This window comes from Simochromis diagramma, unplaced genomic scaffold (assembly GCF_900408965.1).
Source record: "Simochromis diagramma unplaced genomic scaffold, fSimDia1.1 OVJJ01000419.1, whole genome shotgun sequence".
In the NCBI taxonomy this organism is placed as follows: domain Eukaryota; kingdom Metazoa; phylum Chordata; class Actinopteri; order Cichliformes; family Cichlidae; genus Simochromis; species Simochromis diagramma.
The window spans coordinates 884,099-903,724 of record NW_024387244.1 but is presented as its reverse complement, the minus strand read 5'-3'; the positions used below and the strand labels follow the sequence as shown (position 1 = coordinate 903,724).

General features: G+C 46.4%; 1 protein-coding gene across 1 annotated transcript in view; it reads left to right on the top strand.

The window, feature by feature from the left end:
* The first annotated feature begins 5,861 nt into the window (after window positions 1-5,861).
* Window positions 5,862-19,626, top strand: part of insrb (insulin receptor b) — a 52,355-nt gene continuing 38,590 nt past the window's right edge. Inside the window, exon 1 of the mRNA XM_040052835.1 lies at window positions 5,862-7,248. Coding sequence (XP_039908769.1) covers window positions 7,155-7,248 — 94 coding nt within the window. The 5' untranslated portion in view covers window positions 5,862-7,154. The remainder of the gene's footprint in view (window positions 7,249-19,626) is intronic.

The following is a 19,626-nucleotide window of genomic DNA, read 5'->3' as shown; positions in this document are numbered from 1 at the left end:
TGAATAATAGTAAACTGTGTGTGATTATGCTGTGTTTGTGTGAAACGACATGTGAATCAGATGGTGAGAAATCCTGCTGTTTGTCTGTTTTGTGTTGGTTGCAAGCTGCAAGGCCTGAAAAACGAAACAATCCGAATAAATAATAGTGCAGGGAGCCATTCGAAGACGATTCTCTAGGAACACTTTTAAGCTCATGACCCCTCTCCTTTGCGGTCACAGCCTATCTCACACGCACAGCCAGATGCCCTTTTGCATAAACACTCTGACACGCCGAGGCTGAATGGAGGCTCATGCTTCCTGGCTCCTTATGTAGCCGATTACTGAGCCCTCCACGCCAACAAAAAGAAAAAGCCGCTCTCCATTCAAACACCACTCTGTTTACATGCTGCAGCAGAGGCGGCTGCTGCCAGAATAAGAGGAAGTTTGTTTTGCCTTCTTCATCTGCATCTGTGACCAAATGACAGCCCAGTTCAGTTTTTATTGTCATAGATTAAAAAGATTTTAAATTAGTAAGAAAGAGGACTATAAGTATAGTGCGGGAGGTTTTGCAGTCGTCCATTATCAGTCGTGTTTCTCTCATCACCCCTAACCAATTGCGACAGATGTCCCCAAGTGCTGGTTCAAAGGGGTCATTTGATTGTTGGGGTTTCTCTGTGTTATTGTAGGGTCTGCCTTACAGTATAAAGCCCCTTGAGGCGGCTGTGGTTGTGATTTGGCGCTGTATAAATAAAACTGACCTGAATCCTGTGTGTAAAAAGGACCTTGAACCACTGTTATGCAATTTGAGCCCAGTGAACCGAGGTGTTGTCAACTTCAAATATGGCCATGCCATCAGGGGGAAAAGCATCAGTTGACAGAAAAACCTGCCATTCAGTGTTTTCAGGCGGTCAGCTGGCCTCAGCTTTTGGAAACATGATGTTGCTGAACCTAAGCTGACCAACCTGCTTCCACAAGCTTGTACAGTCGGCACCAGGCCACATAACCTTCTCCACTGCAAACATTGAAGATTTTTTTCAATAAGTGCCACTGATAAGTGGTTTTCTTAAGGCTACACAGCTGTTTAGTCCCAGCTCCTCGATGTATCGTGTGTGTGGAAATGGTTTTACTGTCAAACATGGCCGTGAGTTCATGAGACAGTCACTCAAAACTTTATTCTGACCACAATTATTCCCTGAACCTGTGGTTCATCACCATCATTCAGGCGTCAGTAATGACTTGGATAGTTCTTAGCCCAGTTTTAGTTGTTAAATCATCACAGTTGTTTTCTTTGCTTGACTCAGGTCAATAATTTGCCCCACGTGAAGCTGTTTTTGTCCACGACCATGTCTTCCAACATGGTTGTTTGAGAAACTATTCACTGCATCAGTTAGAGTTACATAACACAGCTGAAACACATTAATGAACGCATTAATTATCCAATGAAAGGCCCTCATTTGTTTGTTTAGTTAAATCCAGGCGGTGGCTTTGAAAACTGCAGCAATTTTTTCTCCAGTTTTCAAAAACTTGTAGATTTTTGTAAAAAAGAAAGAAAGAAAAAAAAGACATTTTGTGGCACAAAAGATAAGATTGATCCCATATGATCGGGCAAAACAGGTTATCTACTAATGAGTAAGTTGGTTTTCTGTGTGCCAAAGTATCCTCGGGAAATCTGAGTTTATTGGTGAGTAAGTGTGCACGAATATTAGACAGAAAGAGATGAAAGTGCTCGTGTGAATGACACATGTTGTATAAAGGGCCAGAGTATAAAAGTGCTGTATAAGAACCAGCAGATTTCCCACATGTAACATCATTTCCTCAGGGATTAATAAAGTATTGGGATTCTGATATATATTAAAAAAAACTATAAAATGTGAGAGTTTCAACACTCAGTGTGCGTGTGTGCACAGATCGGCCTCTGTGCTGTTTTTCTTTTCTTTGTAAATTCTTTATTCGATACACGTGGATCCACAGTTTCCCGTTGGACATCGTGCTGATAGACGGCGTGATTCGGACACAGATGCTACGTGTGCTGCCGTCTGACAGAGAGGAGGCGAGCTTGAAAGGTTGCAGTTTCCACAGTGAGTTCTTGCATTTGCACAGGCTTGTTTTTGTCCTTCTTTGTACTTATTTTACACAGAGTCATCTTTTTTGTAAACATACGGTGAGCAAGGTATCGTTGCACAAAACCAGAATGTCCACTGCTGGGTACAAATTAGTCAGCAACAACTTTCCAACTGGCTTATCGAATGAGAAGCTTTGCAGGAGTCGTTGGCAAACCGGAGCTCTGGCCTTCGTGCTGAACTTCGGCACAGTCGCCTCCTGCTTTAGGACATTTCTGTTTTGGGTTTTACAAAGAAGACTCTGTCTGGCTGAAAATAACACTTGACTTGTTTATACTTCAGATACTGTTTTAGAACCTGAGTGAACAAAACAGACCTTGATTTAAAAAAAAGAAAGAAAGGAAATTCTTATCTTTTGTTGTGGCAACACTGACAGTTTTCTATGTGGATATGGGAGCCGGTTTTCCAGAGGAAGAAATACAATCAAATAAAGAAGGAGGCTTGAGGAATAGTGTTTCCGATGCAGTGCGAGTCGAGGTTCAGCCATGACTGCGTGTCATCTAGTCTGAATGACAGGTGGAAACTCAATTTTTCCCTGACATTGTGATAAAAAGAGAAATGTCACTCCATCCACGGCAGGCGCTACTGCTTCACAATATCTCAGCGGAGAGCACTGACTGTGAGCGAGAGGTGAGAAAATAAGGAGGAATTTCAAAAGCTCGGAAAAAAGCCTTACGGCCTCAGAAGTGTGTTACGTTCATCCGATGTAGCACAAAGCTCCGTTCACTTGGCCTCTCGGGTCAGATTTAATCCTATTTGTTCACAACGTTGTGTCCCTTTGTCCTTGTTTGACATTTGCAGTTGGCGGTTATTTTTGTTGCTACTCAAATGAATTCATAGTACAGAGCAGGAGCTGCATGTGTAGACTCATCTAACAGCACTCTAGGTAGGTTAGTGGGATAAAAAGCCATTCACTCAACCTATTCTGCTCCCACTGAAAAAGAAAATAAACTGGCGCTACGCACAGCACCTGAGAGCGAGCGGGACAAGCGTGAGGAGAGGAGGCATGTGCGTGCCTCCAGCTGGCGTCAGACAGCGTGACCACCACAAAGAGATCTGTTTGGAGTAGATTCCACAAACTTAGTCCTTCAGACCTGTGACATTTAATCTCACTAAGACCTCATTTACTCTGTTCACCGGGTAACAACATTCCTAAGATTAACAACGAGCCCGCGCCACAAGCCTTTAGTGGAGCAGAGCAGTATGTACCCATCCAAGCACACACACCGCACCTCTGTGTGATAAATAAGAAGCCGTTGTTCTGCTCTATACAAATATCAGCCCTCGGTTTCAGGTGGATAAAAACTGTGGCAGAAGCTTTCCCGTAGGAGGAAAAGGAAAAACAAAAAAACTTCCAGGTATTGTGTGAGGACAAGCCTCGTCAATAGTGCTGGTTTCATTATAAGGATATTTGCTATGCAAATCTGAGGGAACAATGTTAGCTTTCTTATGTTCTGGCTGCCAAAACCTGGGCAGCGTGTAATGTTTACACTCCTCGGTGCCCGACTTTGTTTAGCCCACAGTGTCACTGGTGTATGACAATGGGACCACTGTTCCCATCAGGCACTTGCGTACGATCCTGTTGTGTGATGTCTTTAAGCGCTGGTCCAGCTCAGGTAATCAAATATAAATGTGAGTGTTTGCTTGAGCAGTGGCTTTCATGAGTGAGGTGGAGGGGTTCCTGATCATCTCTATCAGAATGGTATAGATGTAATAACAAGCGCCTGATTGGCTCATCACTTCTTTAGGTACACGTTCTCCAGACCACCCTTTGTCTTCAGGATTGCCTTCAACGAGTTGCTGGAAATGTTCCTCAGAGATTTCGGTCGGTCCTGCTGAGGTCTGTCAGCTGTACATCCACAGTGGGAATTTCCACCACATCCTGCTCTACTGGATTGATGTCTGGTGACTGTGGAAGTCTTTTGAGTACAGTCACGTTCAAGAAAACAGTGTGAGATTATTTGAACTTGATGAACTGACATGGCGTCTTATCCTGATAGAAGCACAACCAGATGATGGGTATACTGAGGTCAGAAAGAGATGGACCTGGTCACCAACTATACTCTGGTAGGATGTGGTGTTTAAATTATGCTCAGAGATCCAAAGTGTGCCAAAAAATGATCTCCCACACCATTACACGAACACAGCCCGCCTGAACTAATGATTGAAGGCAGGACGAATCCAAGATTTAATGTTGCTCACACCAAATTCCCACACTGCCATCCAAATGTCGCAGCAGATGTGAAGACTCATCAGACCAGGAAACATTTTACAAATCTTCTGTTGTCCAGTTTGAGTGAGCCTGTGTGGACTGACGTTTCCTGTTCTCAGCTGACAAGAATGACCCGGTGTGGTCTTCTGCTGCTGTAGTCCATCTGCTTCATATTGTGCATTCAGAGATGCTCTTCTGCATGTTGTAGCAAGTGCTTATGTGATTTACTGTTGCCTTGTTATCAGCTCCAAGCAGTCGGGCCAAACAACAAGGCATTTTTAAGCATATTCTCTGTAAACCCTAGAGATGATCGTGCAGGAAAATCCCAAATCAGCAGTTTCTTAAATATTCAGACTCGCCCGTCTGGCACCTTTTCCCCCATTCTGTTGCTCACGTTGAACTTCAGCAGGTCATCAGGAGTTGCTAGCCCCGATTAGATATTTGTGATATTGAGCAGCTAAACAGGTGTAATTACCGAAGGGGCCGGTGAGTGTAGAGTATGTTTGTATAAGGGATTACCTGCAGTATAGGAAAGCTATTTTGGTAATTTAAAGTACAAAATATTACTTCAATAAAAAGATAAAGTGATCTTTTCCTATCTATCTGTCTGTCTAAAGGGCATGTTGGTAAAATATAGTGAATAGTGGGTAAGCACTTTATACAGCCTCTGTAGGAATTATATCTCACTTATCTTAACTGCACTACTGTATAGCTCTGTGTAAATAATCATTCTGTACATTCGATCATTTTTAACCCTACAACTGTTTACAACTTGCATAGTTCCCATTTCTGTATAGCTGTATATCTCAGATTCTGTAAAGTTATTTATTTCATATTCTGTATAGTTTTTCATATTTATATCCTGTTCATAGCTTGTACTCACTACAGCCTGTACATACTTATAGTTATAGAATATTCATAACATACTTCATACCGTGTACATTATTACATACCATAATAGACCCATTTCTGTAATATACTCACATATCTATATTATTGCTAATATATATTGTAATATATCTATATCACTAAAGCACTTCTGGATGGATGCAAACTGCATTTCGTTGCCCTGTACCTGTGCATGTGCAATGACAATAAAGTTGAATTCTATTCTATTCTAAGATACTGACTGGTTTTTTTGGGTGGCTCTCTCATTTTATAAGGAAACCCTAAATTTAATCTAAATATCAGCTCTATTCATTTATGTTACAGAAAAATAGTGCGTTTATTTGCATTTCTTATGTTTTTGTTTTTTTTTTCCCGATGGGCTAATTAACAGTTTATTAATAAAATAAAAGGCAGAGAATTTGAAAATGATTTGCTGCAGCTGTAAAACTGGTCTGGGCTAGTGTGTTCCTATTATTTTGTCCACAGACTCTTGGCTCTGCTTCATCTGATTTTATTCCACATTAATTATATATTTTTTAATTATTTCCCTGTGTTGTGTCTGCTTTTGTAATAAAACGTGTTGCTATGCGAGGACGGCGAGCGCAGTGAGCAGCGCAGTGTCACAAAGCGCTCCGTTCCGGGTTTTCCCGCAGACCCTGCGTGGCCCAGCTGAGGTGACTGGCAGGACTTGTTTACTGGTGGGGAGGCTCGCAGAAAGAGAGACGGAAAGAGGGGGAACCTGAGGGAGAGCGATCGCTAAACGGGAATCCAAGTTTTTACACTTGACCCGTCTTTTTAAGTCTTTTTTACGTTTCGTTACCTCATCGTTTTTTCCTCCTGTCCTTTTCTTCTGGGCTGGCGGACTCGGACTGTTCACTTTAAGCGTGTTTTTGATTTTATTCTGATTTTGAACTCTCATCGCCGACACCGAAACCTCGTTTGTTTTGGATTAGCTAGCTAACGTTAGCCGTTTAGCCCCCTCCAGCTAACGTTAATCTGAGGGAAGGAACGGGCGGCGTGGTGTGGCGACTTCCCTCACCTCACGGCGGCAGCGTGCGCGGTGAATGCGGGCATTGTTGTTGTTATTTTCTGGCTTCTTTTACTCCTCGCGGGGAATGTGAGAGCAAAGTGGCGTTTTTTCAAACCTTTCCAAGTTAGTTTTCCCCTCTCCGCCGTTTTGTCGTTTTTACGGGCTTGCGGTGGTCAGCGGGGGTGAAGGAGTTCAGAGGAAGGTCGAAGCGAGGAAAGCTGCACGTTTTTCCTGCCGGAGTTTCCTGGGATGTGCTCCCTGCTCAAAGAAAAGGGAGACGAGCTTGTGTGAAGACACCAGGACGCAGGAGGTGATATAAAGACTTCTGAAAGAAAACGAGAGCTCAAAGGCTGCCTGTGTTTTTTGGGGGGTGCTATTCACAACTCCAGCCCGTGTCTGCGTGAGGAAAACACAGCGTTTTGTTTTTGAAATACCTCCCGAGGTCCTCCCTCACTGGAGCGGCACATTACAGGGAAATGAGCCCGGGGCCAGCGGACCTTCTTAGGGGATCTCCAAACTAGCTCTGTCTGTGTGTGGGATATTATTATTATTATTATTATTAATAATAATAATAATAGCATTTCCCCCCCTTGATTTAGCGGGGCACCAAAATCAAACAGATGAACGTGGACTGTCGACTTCACTTCTGGAAAATGAAATTTTTCACTCGCACATGTGTCGCCAGAACCCAGGATCACGTTATTTAGTGTCTCACGTACATAACACATTTGGCACAGAAGACAGTTATCCATTTATAACCCCCTTACAGGGGGAGGAAACCTCAAATCGGCTGGCTTTATTGGACCTTTTTAAGTTTTTAGCAATTTCTTAGTTCACTTTAAACATTTCTCCCTGAAGATTGGAAGTTTTTTTTTGTTTTTTTGAACGACTTCAAGAAGCGAGTACAACTTATCCTCCAGCCAAAATGAGGCGGCTGACGCTTAAACTGCGAGCACAGATGGTGTTGTTTATCATGTGCACCTGCATTATATGCCAGTGTGGACTAATAAAAGGAGAAAGTGAGTATTATTTCATTTTTTAATGACTTCTTATAACTTCACGTGAGTGTGAAGTGTGTGTTCGCGGGAAATGACCCTGTCCTAAGCGCAGATGTTTGCATTATACAATAGTGTGTTTTTCTTGAACCTTGCAGTCACTGCTGGGGGGGCATGTTCTTCTTTTTATCAATCAGCGTGATAATGTGAGTCACGGGACTGTTGCTTTCATTTTGGCGCATGCTCAGATTCTCCTCCAGGTCTAATTAAGGGGCTCGTAATTTCAGTTTTGTGCGTGTGGCTGATAACTTGGCGCACAAATATTAATTATCGGCTAATAAACCCCGCCCCTCTCTCTTAAAGGTACATATTTTAGCGGCCCGCGCTAAATGCGCCACCCGAGGGTCAGATTAGTGGCTGTAACTGGACGAGGGTGGTCCGCGGCAGCGAGCCTAAACTGGGGGCGGCAGGATTGGCCCTGCGAGCCTTGCTAGGCCTCTCACGCGCACACGCAGCCTGGATGTAAACAAATTAGCCGCTGAGAAGTGTCCGCATAGGTGGCGGGACAGCCTCCATCTGCCTTCCGCTCCAGATCTTCCTCCCCAGAGTCTGCGCCTCGGTTTTATTTCTTTTTATCAATGAATTAGCGCGGATGGTGATTACAGCTATACAGATGTGCATTGCCACAGATTAATCACGATCCAGCTGTGCGCTGTTTTGTTTTCAGCTGGTGCTTTAACACAGGGACACAGTGCACCATACTTGAGCCCACGTTTTATGGGCCGAATGAAGTTAATGAGCACTGTTGCCCACTCTGGTATTTCTTATTTGTGTTATTTCTTATTTTTAAGGGTGATCTCATGAGAATTGCAGGGCCAGCTGTGAGGCCGCATTAGATGATACATTTCTCTGTATAATAGGTCACTTGTGTCTTATATCTCAAATTAAATGAATGAATGAGTCGTTGTGAAACAAACAGAAAGTCTGGAGCGCCTGTGAAATCAATTATTGAACATTTTGCGTGTTTGTCAGCGGTTTAACCTTTGGCCCACATTAATCCTTGTGAGATTTGTGTTCAGTGATTTTTGGACGACGTGTTGCCCAAGCCTGAGTGTTTTGTTTTTTTGGGTGTGTGAACTTAGTCCAAGTGAGCAGGTCGACCACGTAAATGTGTGGGCACCCATTCATAAAGTGGAACCTGTTGTTTTTCTTTTTGTCAGCAATGGTGGGACTCTCCAAGCTTCAGGTTGTGTTGCTTAAAATGGCTCCCGGCGGCCAGGTTCAAAGGAAACGATGTGGCTACTTTACACAGGTCATGTATGCAGACAGAACAGAGGCCCCTGAAAGGGGGTCTTATGAGACGGGCTGCTGGTACCCCTCCTTCCTGGTCTTTTTTATTTTTTTCCCTCTCTCTCTCTCAGGGAATGGGGTACATGTCATTGGCTGTGAGGACTCTGGGAAGTGACCATATTTGGCACTTTTGAGATGTTTACGCCAAAAAAAGGGGGTGGGGTCGGGGCAACAACCAAAATACTTTGAATATTTCATTCTGGATCCACACGCTGCCTGATACCTCCATCTCAGACACAAGAACGAGAAGAAGCCGTCCTGATAAATAACCCACGCCGTAGCCGACTGCACCTCAGAAAACATGTAACAAATCAGCTTTCACAGGCTGTTGTTTGACTGTGATTGGCCCATTTGTCACAGTTAATCAGGAAAGGTTGTTCAGATGTTGCCGCTGAGCTGTCTCCTGGTCTGACTCGTGAAAAACAAGTTGTGCAACTGCCCACTTCTGGCCCCCGTCAGGCACGGCTGTGCTGCTTGTGAGCATGCATGAATATACATACGTGCACGTCTGTGTTTCTTTAACCAGCGTGGTCGCACAGATTGGCTCTTCCCCTCTTGCGGTCTCAATCAAATCTCCAGAGTGGTGTCATTTATTCAGGAGGAGCAGTTGAAGAGTTGCTCTGACAGCTCAGCTAATGGAGAACCGCGTGCTGTTGTAAAAATCGAGAAGGCTCGGCCTCCATTTGTCTGCGAGTTTGTCTGTAGCCCCTTTTGGACACTCAGGCACTCTTCAGTGAAGTGCACATTGGCATTTTCCGACAATGCTGTGCACGTTGTGGAATGTCTTTGAAGTGGCCCACCATGTAGGTGTGTGTGTGTTTCACTTCGAGTATGTGCCCCAGCCACCCTTTGCTGTCTGCAGGATCTCATTTTTCAGCTACTGGCCAGCCTACTTCCTGGCAATGTATGTCTTCTATTTATATTTATTTGTGTGTGCGTTGATGAGAACACTGTATTAGGCTTCATCCACATGTTTATGGGTGTTTCTTTTCATTTTTAAATGGCCAGTTTGTTTTGACAAAAGCCTGCGTTGGCGTGTTTTCACGCTCGGAGGTCGTTTCCTCTGGTCCGCATCAGTTAATAAGTGAAACTTGTGGCTTGTTTCCTGACGCAGAAAAATCCAAGTGAACCCAAATGCATCACTACGTCACCACACGAGAACGTTCAGTTTGCGTGTCTGAGGCGGGAGCAACATGGATAATTTACATTCATTTCACGGCTGGTTGCAAACCTGTACACACCTTTGCGATTTAAAAGTACCTTCATCCTTATGAAATGTTATTCCTCCTCAAACCTGCAGCGTAAACCTGCTTGTCGGTTCGGATTGAGGTCGGTTCACGTTGGTAAACAGCCGCTGCTGAGACCACGTCCTCCACGGGGTCTCAGTATGGTTGTTTGGTCGGCACCCGGGTGCGATTATTGCTTTCACATCTTTATGAGTGAAAAGAAAGAGGAGTTTGATTTTAAGGGACTAAACACCGCAGGTGTGTGGACGTCCTCGGACTTCTGGATAAGAAAGAAGAGGAAGTCTTCACGTCTGAGGTGGTCAGACAGAAATGTAAACACAGAAAGCTGTATGTACAGGCTAATTTAGCATTAGCATTCACCTGCACTTTACCATAGTTTGCTGGAACAGCCTGTGCTGCCTGTTTCATTGGCAACACACTGAATCTTTAAGGCTTTCATATCGCGGCCCGACGTTGATTGCAAGTTGCTGCCGTTCATTTCGCACGGTTCCTCGTTCACAGAGGCAGTGGACAATCGGGGTCATGAACTGAGCCTCCACCGGCTGTGTACTGGGTCCTGAGTGTTGGCCAGGAAGGCGATATGTACTGCTACAGGAAATTAACTGTTGGGGTGCCTTTGCTAAGTGCTTCCTCCTTTGCTCTTATCTTTCCAAGTATCCCTTTCAGCTTCTCCTAACTTGCCACTGTGTGCATGTTCCCGGCAGTTTTTATCAACAGCGGAACAAGTGGGGGATGGAAAACACGAGACGACTCTTCTGACTCCCACAAATTCACAGCTTGATGAGCCACCGAGTAAATGCATTTCTGCAGCACATCATTACTGTGATGTTAGATTTACTTTTCAAATGCAATAAACATAAAGCCTGATTGGCACTACATACCTGCAGGTGTCTGAGGCTATGGTTAGTAGCCTCAGACACCTGCAGGTAGTAGGTGGTCAGAGGTGGAGGGTCCACTGGGAACGAGTTGCTACCTCGATTAGAGAAGTTTAGGAGAATTTTAGGGTGTTGCTCACGAGTGAGGGGAGAGCTGAGCGTGAAATCAAGGCTGTCGCTTTACACGTCGAGCTACGTTCCCACTGTCACCTGTGGTCATGAGGGTGGGTGGGTAGTAACCGAAAGGAGGAGCTTGCTGATATGAACAGTGGGAATGAGTTTCCTCTGACAGGTGTCTCTCCCAGAGAGAGGCCTGTAAAATCTGTGTGAATATTTCATGCGTAAAAAGACTCCCCCGTCTGTAATGCAGGTGTTGCACATCTGAATAAACAGATCTGACCAATCAGATCACTGGATTTGGCAACAAGTGCACTCGTACCTCAAAATGTGCACCTGTGCTTATTATACAATGATGTGGAAATGGTCTCCAACCACCATGATACTGATTTGAAACTTTAATACAGGTGAAAGCGCAATAAATGCAATCCATTATTATTAAATGTAATTACTTGGAATTCTTCTTTTTTTTAAATCACGGTGAATGAAAATCGTGCAATCTTACTGGTTTTGATGCTTACTACTGGTATTGTGACTTTCCAATACTGTGCCAATACCAGCACTACTGGTATCCGATACCGATACCAGTGTTGATATCGATACAGTCGATGGGTTTCAGTCTTCAGCCAAAGGCCTCCCAAAGCAGAGCAGCAGATTTTATTGGATGTTAAACACTGAAAATAACATAACGGCTGCTGTGGTGTGTTTAACAAAACTGTATTAGTGTCCACACACAGGTTGCTTTTAGAGATGCTGTCTCCAAACAGAACAAAGCATGAAAGCATTTGGTAAATGAGTCTTAGGCGGACTTTCTGAATGATTTTACGCTCACTGTGACTTCAGGGACGATGGCTCACCACTGTTTTCCTGGGAATTTGCTCAGAAGTGCCAGATGTCAGAAAAATCATCCCCAATCTTAATTTTAGCCAGTCGTAACATGCTAGGAGGCAAATGTTGCCGCGCTGCTGTCACCTTGCAAAATAAGCAAACGGTCAAAACACGTTGATCCCGACATAAAGCTTTCATTATGAAGAGGAAACCACGCTGTAACATCTAACGGCCGTCGCCGTGATCAGGTGACGTGTTTCCAGCCCATCGCAGGCTGCCAGCGCCGTGATAGGTTGTTGTTTTTAAACACAAAGCCTAGCCGATGCCCTCCTCCCTGACTCCCATTCCTAGATAGAGGAGTGTGACCGTTTATGTAAACCCCTGCTCACTGCACAGAAATGTGGTCTAGCTGAGAGGGGAGGGATGGGGTCACACCCACACACACATGAAGAGCGCCGTTACGCCATGCTGCAACAATCTGATTTGATAGTCCTTGTTGCTGTTTGGATCTGCCCTATTTTAACCGTTGGGGACTTCACACTGTAAACTCCAAGCTGAGCCAGTCCCGTAACGCAGGGATCAACAAAGGGATGTTTTGCAGATGAGACAATAAACCGAATAAGGCCGTGCAACTGATTTCTCATTCTTTGGCTTTCCAAAAAAAGCGTAGCAGCTTAATTGATCCCAGTTACAGATTTGTACATCTGCAATACTGTTTGGGCCAGTTTATAAAGCAATGGTAACGTCTGCATCAGAGACGACATGAAGCCCAGCAGGAGACGAAACGTTTATCAAACATCTTTGCAGTTTGTGACACGCGAGTCTGGATTTACTGTCACGTCCCCGCTTTAGGCCATTGGAGCGATATGGACAGAACATGGAGGCCTGTCATGTGACTGAAAAGTGAGCCAGTGAGGCTGCTGGCAGTTAATGTAACTGCAAGCACACAGTCGTGCTGTCAGATCAGTTACTGGGCTCAGGGACCAAACGATAAACGAAGGTGACGAGTGTTGCAGAGAGAAATCAATGGTGGACATATCTGACTGTAAATGCCAACAACATTAGCAGCTAATGCTTTTACAGATTTCAGGCAACGAATCACATCTGTGGTCATTTGAATGACAGCTGCATAGACTGTACATAAAAGATGAACAAAGCTTCTGAGTTTGAAAAGAAAAGGCGGGAAAAGACTCTTCTGTCCAGCTGTTACAGTTAATATCTGACCTCATTAAATGTTGTCCTGCAGTGTGTGTACGGGCCACGTTTCTGGTTGAAGCCTTTATTAATTCCAGTGTCTGGGTTAAAGTGATGCAGACGAACTGTTGCCATATGAGTTTGACATTTCTGGGTGATGTGGATACTTCAGCCTTTTAAATATCACGTGAAACAATGGAAGATGTTAAAAAGTGATGCAGCTTTTCATGTTTCCTCCACGGCAGCTCCCTCTATCCCTCCTTCCTCTCCTCCTTTAAACTCGAGCCTCCTTCCTTCCCTTCGTTTCACGTTCAGGGGTAAGCGGGTTCGCCGCCCTGGGCTCGTTTGTTTTCCTTCACACTGCAGATGCACACAGCCTGCAGACCTTTCTTCCACGCATGCACACACCTGCTCTGCGCTGTGGGAAAGCCTCCTCTTTCAGGCCTCTTAAAGGTGTGAACAGCATCCATTTGACGCCTCTCTTTTTATTTGCTTTCTCTTATTAACCCCGCCTGCTCCAGCTGGGTCTAAGCGATGCTTAACGTGTTCACCTGCAGGTTGTGCGCCGCATCACGTGGCCCTCTAAGATGATGTTGTTTGCTGCGTTGTGGCTACGTGTGTCTGCACATGTTTGTGTCCTTTTTACGAGAGCTCACGCGTACACGTTTAGTGTTCGGCGACTCGTGTGCCGGGTTGGGGTCTCTGTTTTTGTCCTGATCAAGTAGCATGAGATGTGTTGCTATGGTGACAGCACTAGCTGTACTGGCAGTAAGTGACAGACCCTCCAGACCCAGCCTCTTCCTGTCTAAAGACACGTCCCACTGCACTGAAGCCGGTTATACATTTTAATGTGTGATTGTGGAGACTGAGGATTTAAGGTGCCAGCTGTGGCTTTCCCCCTCTTCTAGCCTAAGGCAGATGTCTGCCATAAGCAACCTAATCGTTCGTGATTGTTTTATATTTAAAAGCACTTGAAGTGTGAGCATCTTGTCTCCTTCCACAATCAGCCCTGTACTGATCGGGCCCTAACTCGCCCACGGTCTGTCAATAACAGCACCTTAAAGCTAAATTCTGTCTCAGGCTTGCTGCAGTAAAAGAAGTGATGCAATTGATTAATAATCCTGTGATAAATGCAGACTGTGATTCACTCTTCAGTTTTGCATGATCACAAACACCCACAGGAGTCCTGCTTAAAGACTGCGGTTCCTCAGCTGCAGCAGATCTTCTTTGATAACGTCCTGCAGCGGCCACGGACGCACACTGTTGTCACGGACCGGCCGTTAAGGTGTTGTGGATAAATGCAACAAAACAAAACGATACGGCCGAGACAAAAACGCTGGCATTTTGTAAATATAATAATAAATGAGAATTCACTGTGTAAGTTTATTAGCAGCGTCCTTAATGCTCTCTGGTCGCTATGGTAACGGGGTAAATGTTTCTTTCAAAATAAGACGCACAACTACAACACGGGAAAGACCCAGAGAAACAGAGTTAACGATAAAAACCCTGAAAACCGTAAATTTAACACCGAAGGCTCAATGCTCGCGGCCCGGCACCAAACGACTCACGCACTGGCCCGCGGCCCGGGGGTTGGGCACCGCTGCTGTAGTGCGCAGCCACTTCTCTGCAGCAGGGTTACAACAGCTGGAAACAGAGGTGGAGACTACCACCTGCACCACCTCCAGCAGAGGAGGTCACAGCCATTTTCCAGATGGACCTTTTCGACCTTTTGTCATGTTGGCTGAAGCTGAACTGGTCAGTGAGCGAGTTTGTGCTTTTATGGTGGAAATCAAAAGAAGATGCTGGGTTTATAACACAATGCAGGGCAACAGCTGTTTGATCTTGATTGTCTGGATGAATATTTACATCCCCTCCTCTGTTCACTCCACCTCTGCACCACTCCATGAAGCCAAAGTCAGAATCTGGCCTCGCTTCACAAAACTACCGGCTGAACTGTTTCTGCGTTTTAGGAGTGTCGACGATTTCATTGGGTAACAGGTGACCTTCAGGCAGTCACACGTGCAGTAACGGAGCTACTAACACCAGAATACGTTTGCTCGGGGACGTTTTTGTTAAATCTGGAGAACGTTTACAGCTAATCAGTTGAGCCGCCTCAGATTTGTTCTGGATCAAACGACCAACCGTGTATAGATACATGACTCACAGCTGCTGAGCTACAGACGTGAGTGAGTCATGACTCTCGACCTGTAGAAACCGATATTGTCAGAGGATTTAAGGGAAACTGACGAGAGTTATTAGAAAACAGCTGTAGGTGCAGCCCTGCTGATGCTGGGCTGTAGAAAAGAAAAGAAAATGAGATCCTTAATTGAAAGTGCAGACAGGCTGCAGTTTAGCTGAACTGAACGTGCAAAAACAAGCACGACCGAACACCTGAAGCGGTCCTTTTATTGCACACTTAATTTGGTGATCCTGGCTCACTTTTATTTAAACCATAGTGTGAAAATGCCTTGTTGATGTCAGAGATCAGAGATGACCTGATACTTTGGAAGAGCATCTCTGAACTCGCAGCACCGTTCAGCCTTGAAGCAGGTCGGCTACAGCAGCAGAAGACCACAGCAGGTAGCACTCTGAGCTTGTTTGATTCATATCACTGATCTGATGAGTCTGTTTGTGCGGCTGCAGTTGGCTGGTAGGGTCTGAATTTGGCATAATGAGAAGGAAGCGTGCACCCATCCTGCCTTGCAGCCACGATTCGGGCTGATGGTTGTTATGCGTTGGAACGGGCATTCATTTATGCCCACACTGCACCAACCTCCAAGGTCTGGTACTACCAAGGAGTATCTAATAAAAGTGTCTGCAGAGTGTGTGACGGTGATGTACGTGAAACGCTGACGGCGCTGAATTTGTTTCAGTCTTTTCTTTTTTGGCTGCACTCTTCTTTTATCCAGAGCATCAGAAACTTTCCTCAGATGCTTGCTCGGCCTGCATGTTCCTAAAGCGGTAACCTTCTTCAGCTCTCATTGCTTCCTCATGAAAACACACCAGGGGTGTGTCAGCGTGGAGGCGAGTCCACGGGCCCCAGATTTACAACTCTGCTCCGATTGGCTTATTCAGCATGAAGGAACACGTTTATGTCTAAGCTTTAACATTGATTAGTTGGGCCTGCGGAGCAAACCCGGCGGCGTCTCCCTTATCGAAACTGTCACAGCACGACTGCACAAGCGACCCGTGGACGGGCGTTATTTCCCTGTAGAGACGAGGTCCAGTCAGACCGAAAGGAACGAAAGGAATTCAGATTTTTGGTGTGAATAAGTTAAATCTGGTTAGCACAGAGGGCCACGCAGTCTCCTCCCCGTAAACAGCACGGAGTAAAAGGAGCGGCTGAGTGGAGCCGAGGCTGTCGACGGACCAGAGGCCGATGCCAAGACGCTGTGAAAGGGGACATAGAGATGGAGTGCCTGCGACCAGTTTATGAGGCCGCATCAAGCGTCCCTAATTCCGTTATAGTTAAAGGAGGCCATATTGAATTATGCCTCGCTGTTAAATGACAGCGTAATGAATGGAAGTCGTTTTACAATACCGCCGTGGCCACAGACGCTCCACTCAGGGGCCTGTCTGTCAGAGGCTAGGTAACAGCCAGTGATTTGTTGGCTGGTTGGGCTGCGTGAACATTAACGTGATGTCAGTATTAAATGCCAGAAATGTATATTTAGCACGCTCGTAGATGTTCCGTATGGAAAAGCAAACAGGATGAGGGGATATTTCTGATAAATGAAAAGTTTATTGATCACACCGCTGCTCAGCGTGTACCGATATGAACGTGACGTTTAAAGGTGGGAGGCTGGGTTTCTGCAGATTGGCGGCGTGTTTGTGCTTCGGTAAATGGAAGGAGGCACCAAGACTGCGGGCACGGGCCGAGCAATGGAAAAGGGGGAGGGAGGGAGAGATATGGAAAGAAGTGAAGGAGGGAGGCAAGCATGTGTGTCTGCATATTTGTGCAAATGTCCGTGTGCTTCGAGGTTTTCCTGCAGCAGCCAGTGAGAGCCGGTGGTCCTACGGTGCAGACAAACGGACCATTACACGGACGCCGGCCGCTCTGCTCGCCGTCCCTCCGGCCTCTGCTTCCTACCGTTTTCCGTCCGTGTTTATCGACCCTTCGGACATCAAATCTGATGTCTTGGTAGTCGTTGCGCTCTCCGTCTTCTGTCTGCTTCTTTCCTTTCGTCCTTCCGTTCCCACGTCCTGCGTTTTAACTTGACTCGTCCCTCCTCATAGTTTCAGCCACACACACACACACACACACACACACACACACACACACACACACACACACACACACACACACACACACACACACACACACACACACACACATTCCCGTTACGCGAGCAGCTGGAGTTTCATTTCAGTGCAGTTAGAGTCAAATCATTTCTTCCCCTCTCTGCCTGTGTGTTGGTTTTTGCCTTCCCCCTCCTGCTCTTTGCTTGGAACAAATGCTGGATTCAGCTGGAGCTTGGAGTTGGCAGACAAGCAGCAATCCAGTCAAATCGATAGGATTTGCCATGCCTGGGATGAGCTTACTCATCCATTCACCACACGGGGAATACCTCAGCTAAAACCCCTAAACTGTCAGAGCCGGACATTAGAAGCTCAGCGTGTAGAAGAGCCATTTCCACGCCGAGCTACGGCGCGGGCAGCTGTGTAATCACAGCTATTGCATTGTCTTTCTTTTTTGTTTCCTAATGCTGAAGCATAAACAGTGCTTAATGAAGGAGTTTAGTGTTGGAAATGTCTCATGTCTGAGGCAGCAGACGGGTCGGAAGAAGAAAGAGAGAGCGAGGGAGCCGTACGGGGATAGAAGGAGCAGATTTGGCAGGGCCACCAGGCAGGCGTAGCTCCTCCAGCCTCATGTGTAGCTCTGGTTTGTGGGTCAAAGCGTTGGTGGGGCTGGTGGGGCCGAGCCCTGCAGCTGCTGCCGTTGTGGCTGCAAGTCAAACAGGGTAACTGAGCCCCGGCTGCCTCCCTCTCAGGCCGAGGCTCACCGCACTAAGACGCTGAGCTCGCTAACGTAGGAAGATGAAAAGGATCATCAGATGTTTCTTGCATTACTCACTGTGTGTGTGTGTGTCTGTGTGTGTTGTGTGTCTTCAGCAGAGGCCGGCCTGCAGTTGATTACCTGCTCCCGTTCCACAGTCGGTCCTGCGTCGGCTCCAAAATGCTTTGACTATGTCAGGATTGCCCACAATGCTTTTTATATGTTGCAGTGTCACCTGGTGTGGTCGACTCTCAACTGACTGCAGATCCGTGTGATCGTATGTGGCTGTTAACGTGTGCTCGCAGGTGCAGTTTGCTTTTTAGTAAAACTGAACGTTTTGGAAAAAGCTGCGCACACGGGCACAAACGTTCGTTTCTTCGACACAGCAGCAACAGGACGGGATTCACTCTCACGTGTGGCTGGTTTCACGCAGTCGCCGCTGGTTTTGAAAACGGTGACTCGCCGTCACACAGCACCTCGCTTCTTTGTCTCCGTCTGTCTGCGCTCTCCTTTTTTCCTTCTCTACTCTTTGCCAGTGCTGGAAGGTAAAAGGGAAGGAGGCGAGCCAGAGTCACCAGTGCGATCTGATTTGGGCCTCTTGTGTTGGCAGACCATCTGACAGCGCAGGGCAGCGCATGTTGCTCTTTTCTACCCGCTTCAATCTGCCGCAGCCTGGCCCCGCGCCACAGCTGTAACGGGACCCGGCGTTGTGTATAAATAGGCCGACTCCTTTCTGCCATGTTCCTCAATGGGAAGCTGAGGCAATAGAGGAACAGGTGCTCCAACCCACACACTGCCTCCACCCTGCCCTCCCTCCACCTTTATCTGGTGTCCTCGGCTGCCTCGAGTGCAGGACGGTCTCCGTGCACGCGTTAGCTCCGCTTTCTCGTTTCGTTCCCACTTTTTCTTAATAGAAAATAGATTTGAATATTTTTCTGTGTGTGTTTTTGTTATTGGTGGCTCTGAGCCTATTTCCACTATTCAAATGCCCCCTCCCTCCCTGGCTCACGTACTGTTATTCTGGTCCTCAGTTCTCTTTGTTTTGGAGGTACATGTTGGTACACGCTAATCAAAATGCCTTTCATGCAATTTCTCGGCATCGTTTTTCACTGTGAAGCCACAGCTTGGCAGTGGGCGCACGGGGAGCTGGCTTTACTTCTCAGGACTTTCCACAGTTGTATTAACAAACAAACGCATTTTTCCACTGGCAGTCCACTTGGCACCGCGACCGCACGTTCCCTCCCCTGGGGTTTGTTCAGCAACTGAGCTGCTGACATATCTATAATCAGCAGATCACCTCATCAGGGGCAGCATGTGCCTAAGCTGACAGCGAGAGGAAACTTCTCACAGTCCAGAGTTAGCTGCCACCTGGTTTCATGCTAGACCGGTCTGGTTTCACTTTAAGTGCAGGCTGCCCTCCGTCACTCTGGACTCAGGCTGCAGTCCACGGGCGATAGAGGGCAGCCTGCACGCCACCGTGATACGCTTTCATCACCGTTAGCTGCTGCATATTACATTTTCTGCAGGGGGCACAATTCTAAAAATAAGAGAAGAATCTGCCTGAAATCGTAGCTACGCTATAATGCAGGTCGCAGCTGTGAGAGCTCGCCGAATAGCGGCGACGGCAGTTTCTGTCCGAGAGAGCGGGTACGCGACCTCGGCCGCACCAGACGTACCCGAGCTCGCCGAGCTGGACAGAGGATGTTGGGCTCGTTCTGCTTCACGTCTGAGGTGAAGAGGCAGTAACGAAACAGAGCAGCGTGCATGTCCCAATTTAGAAGTCTCCTGATCTTTC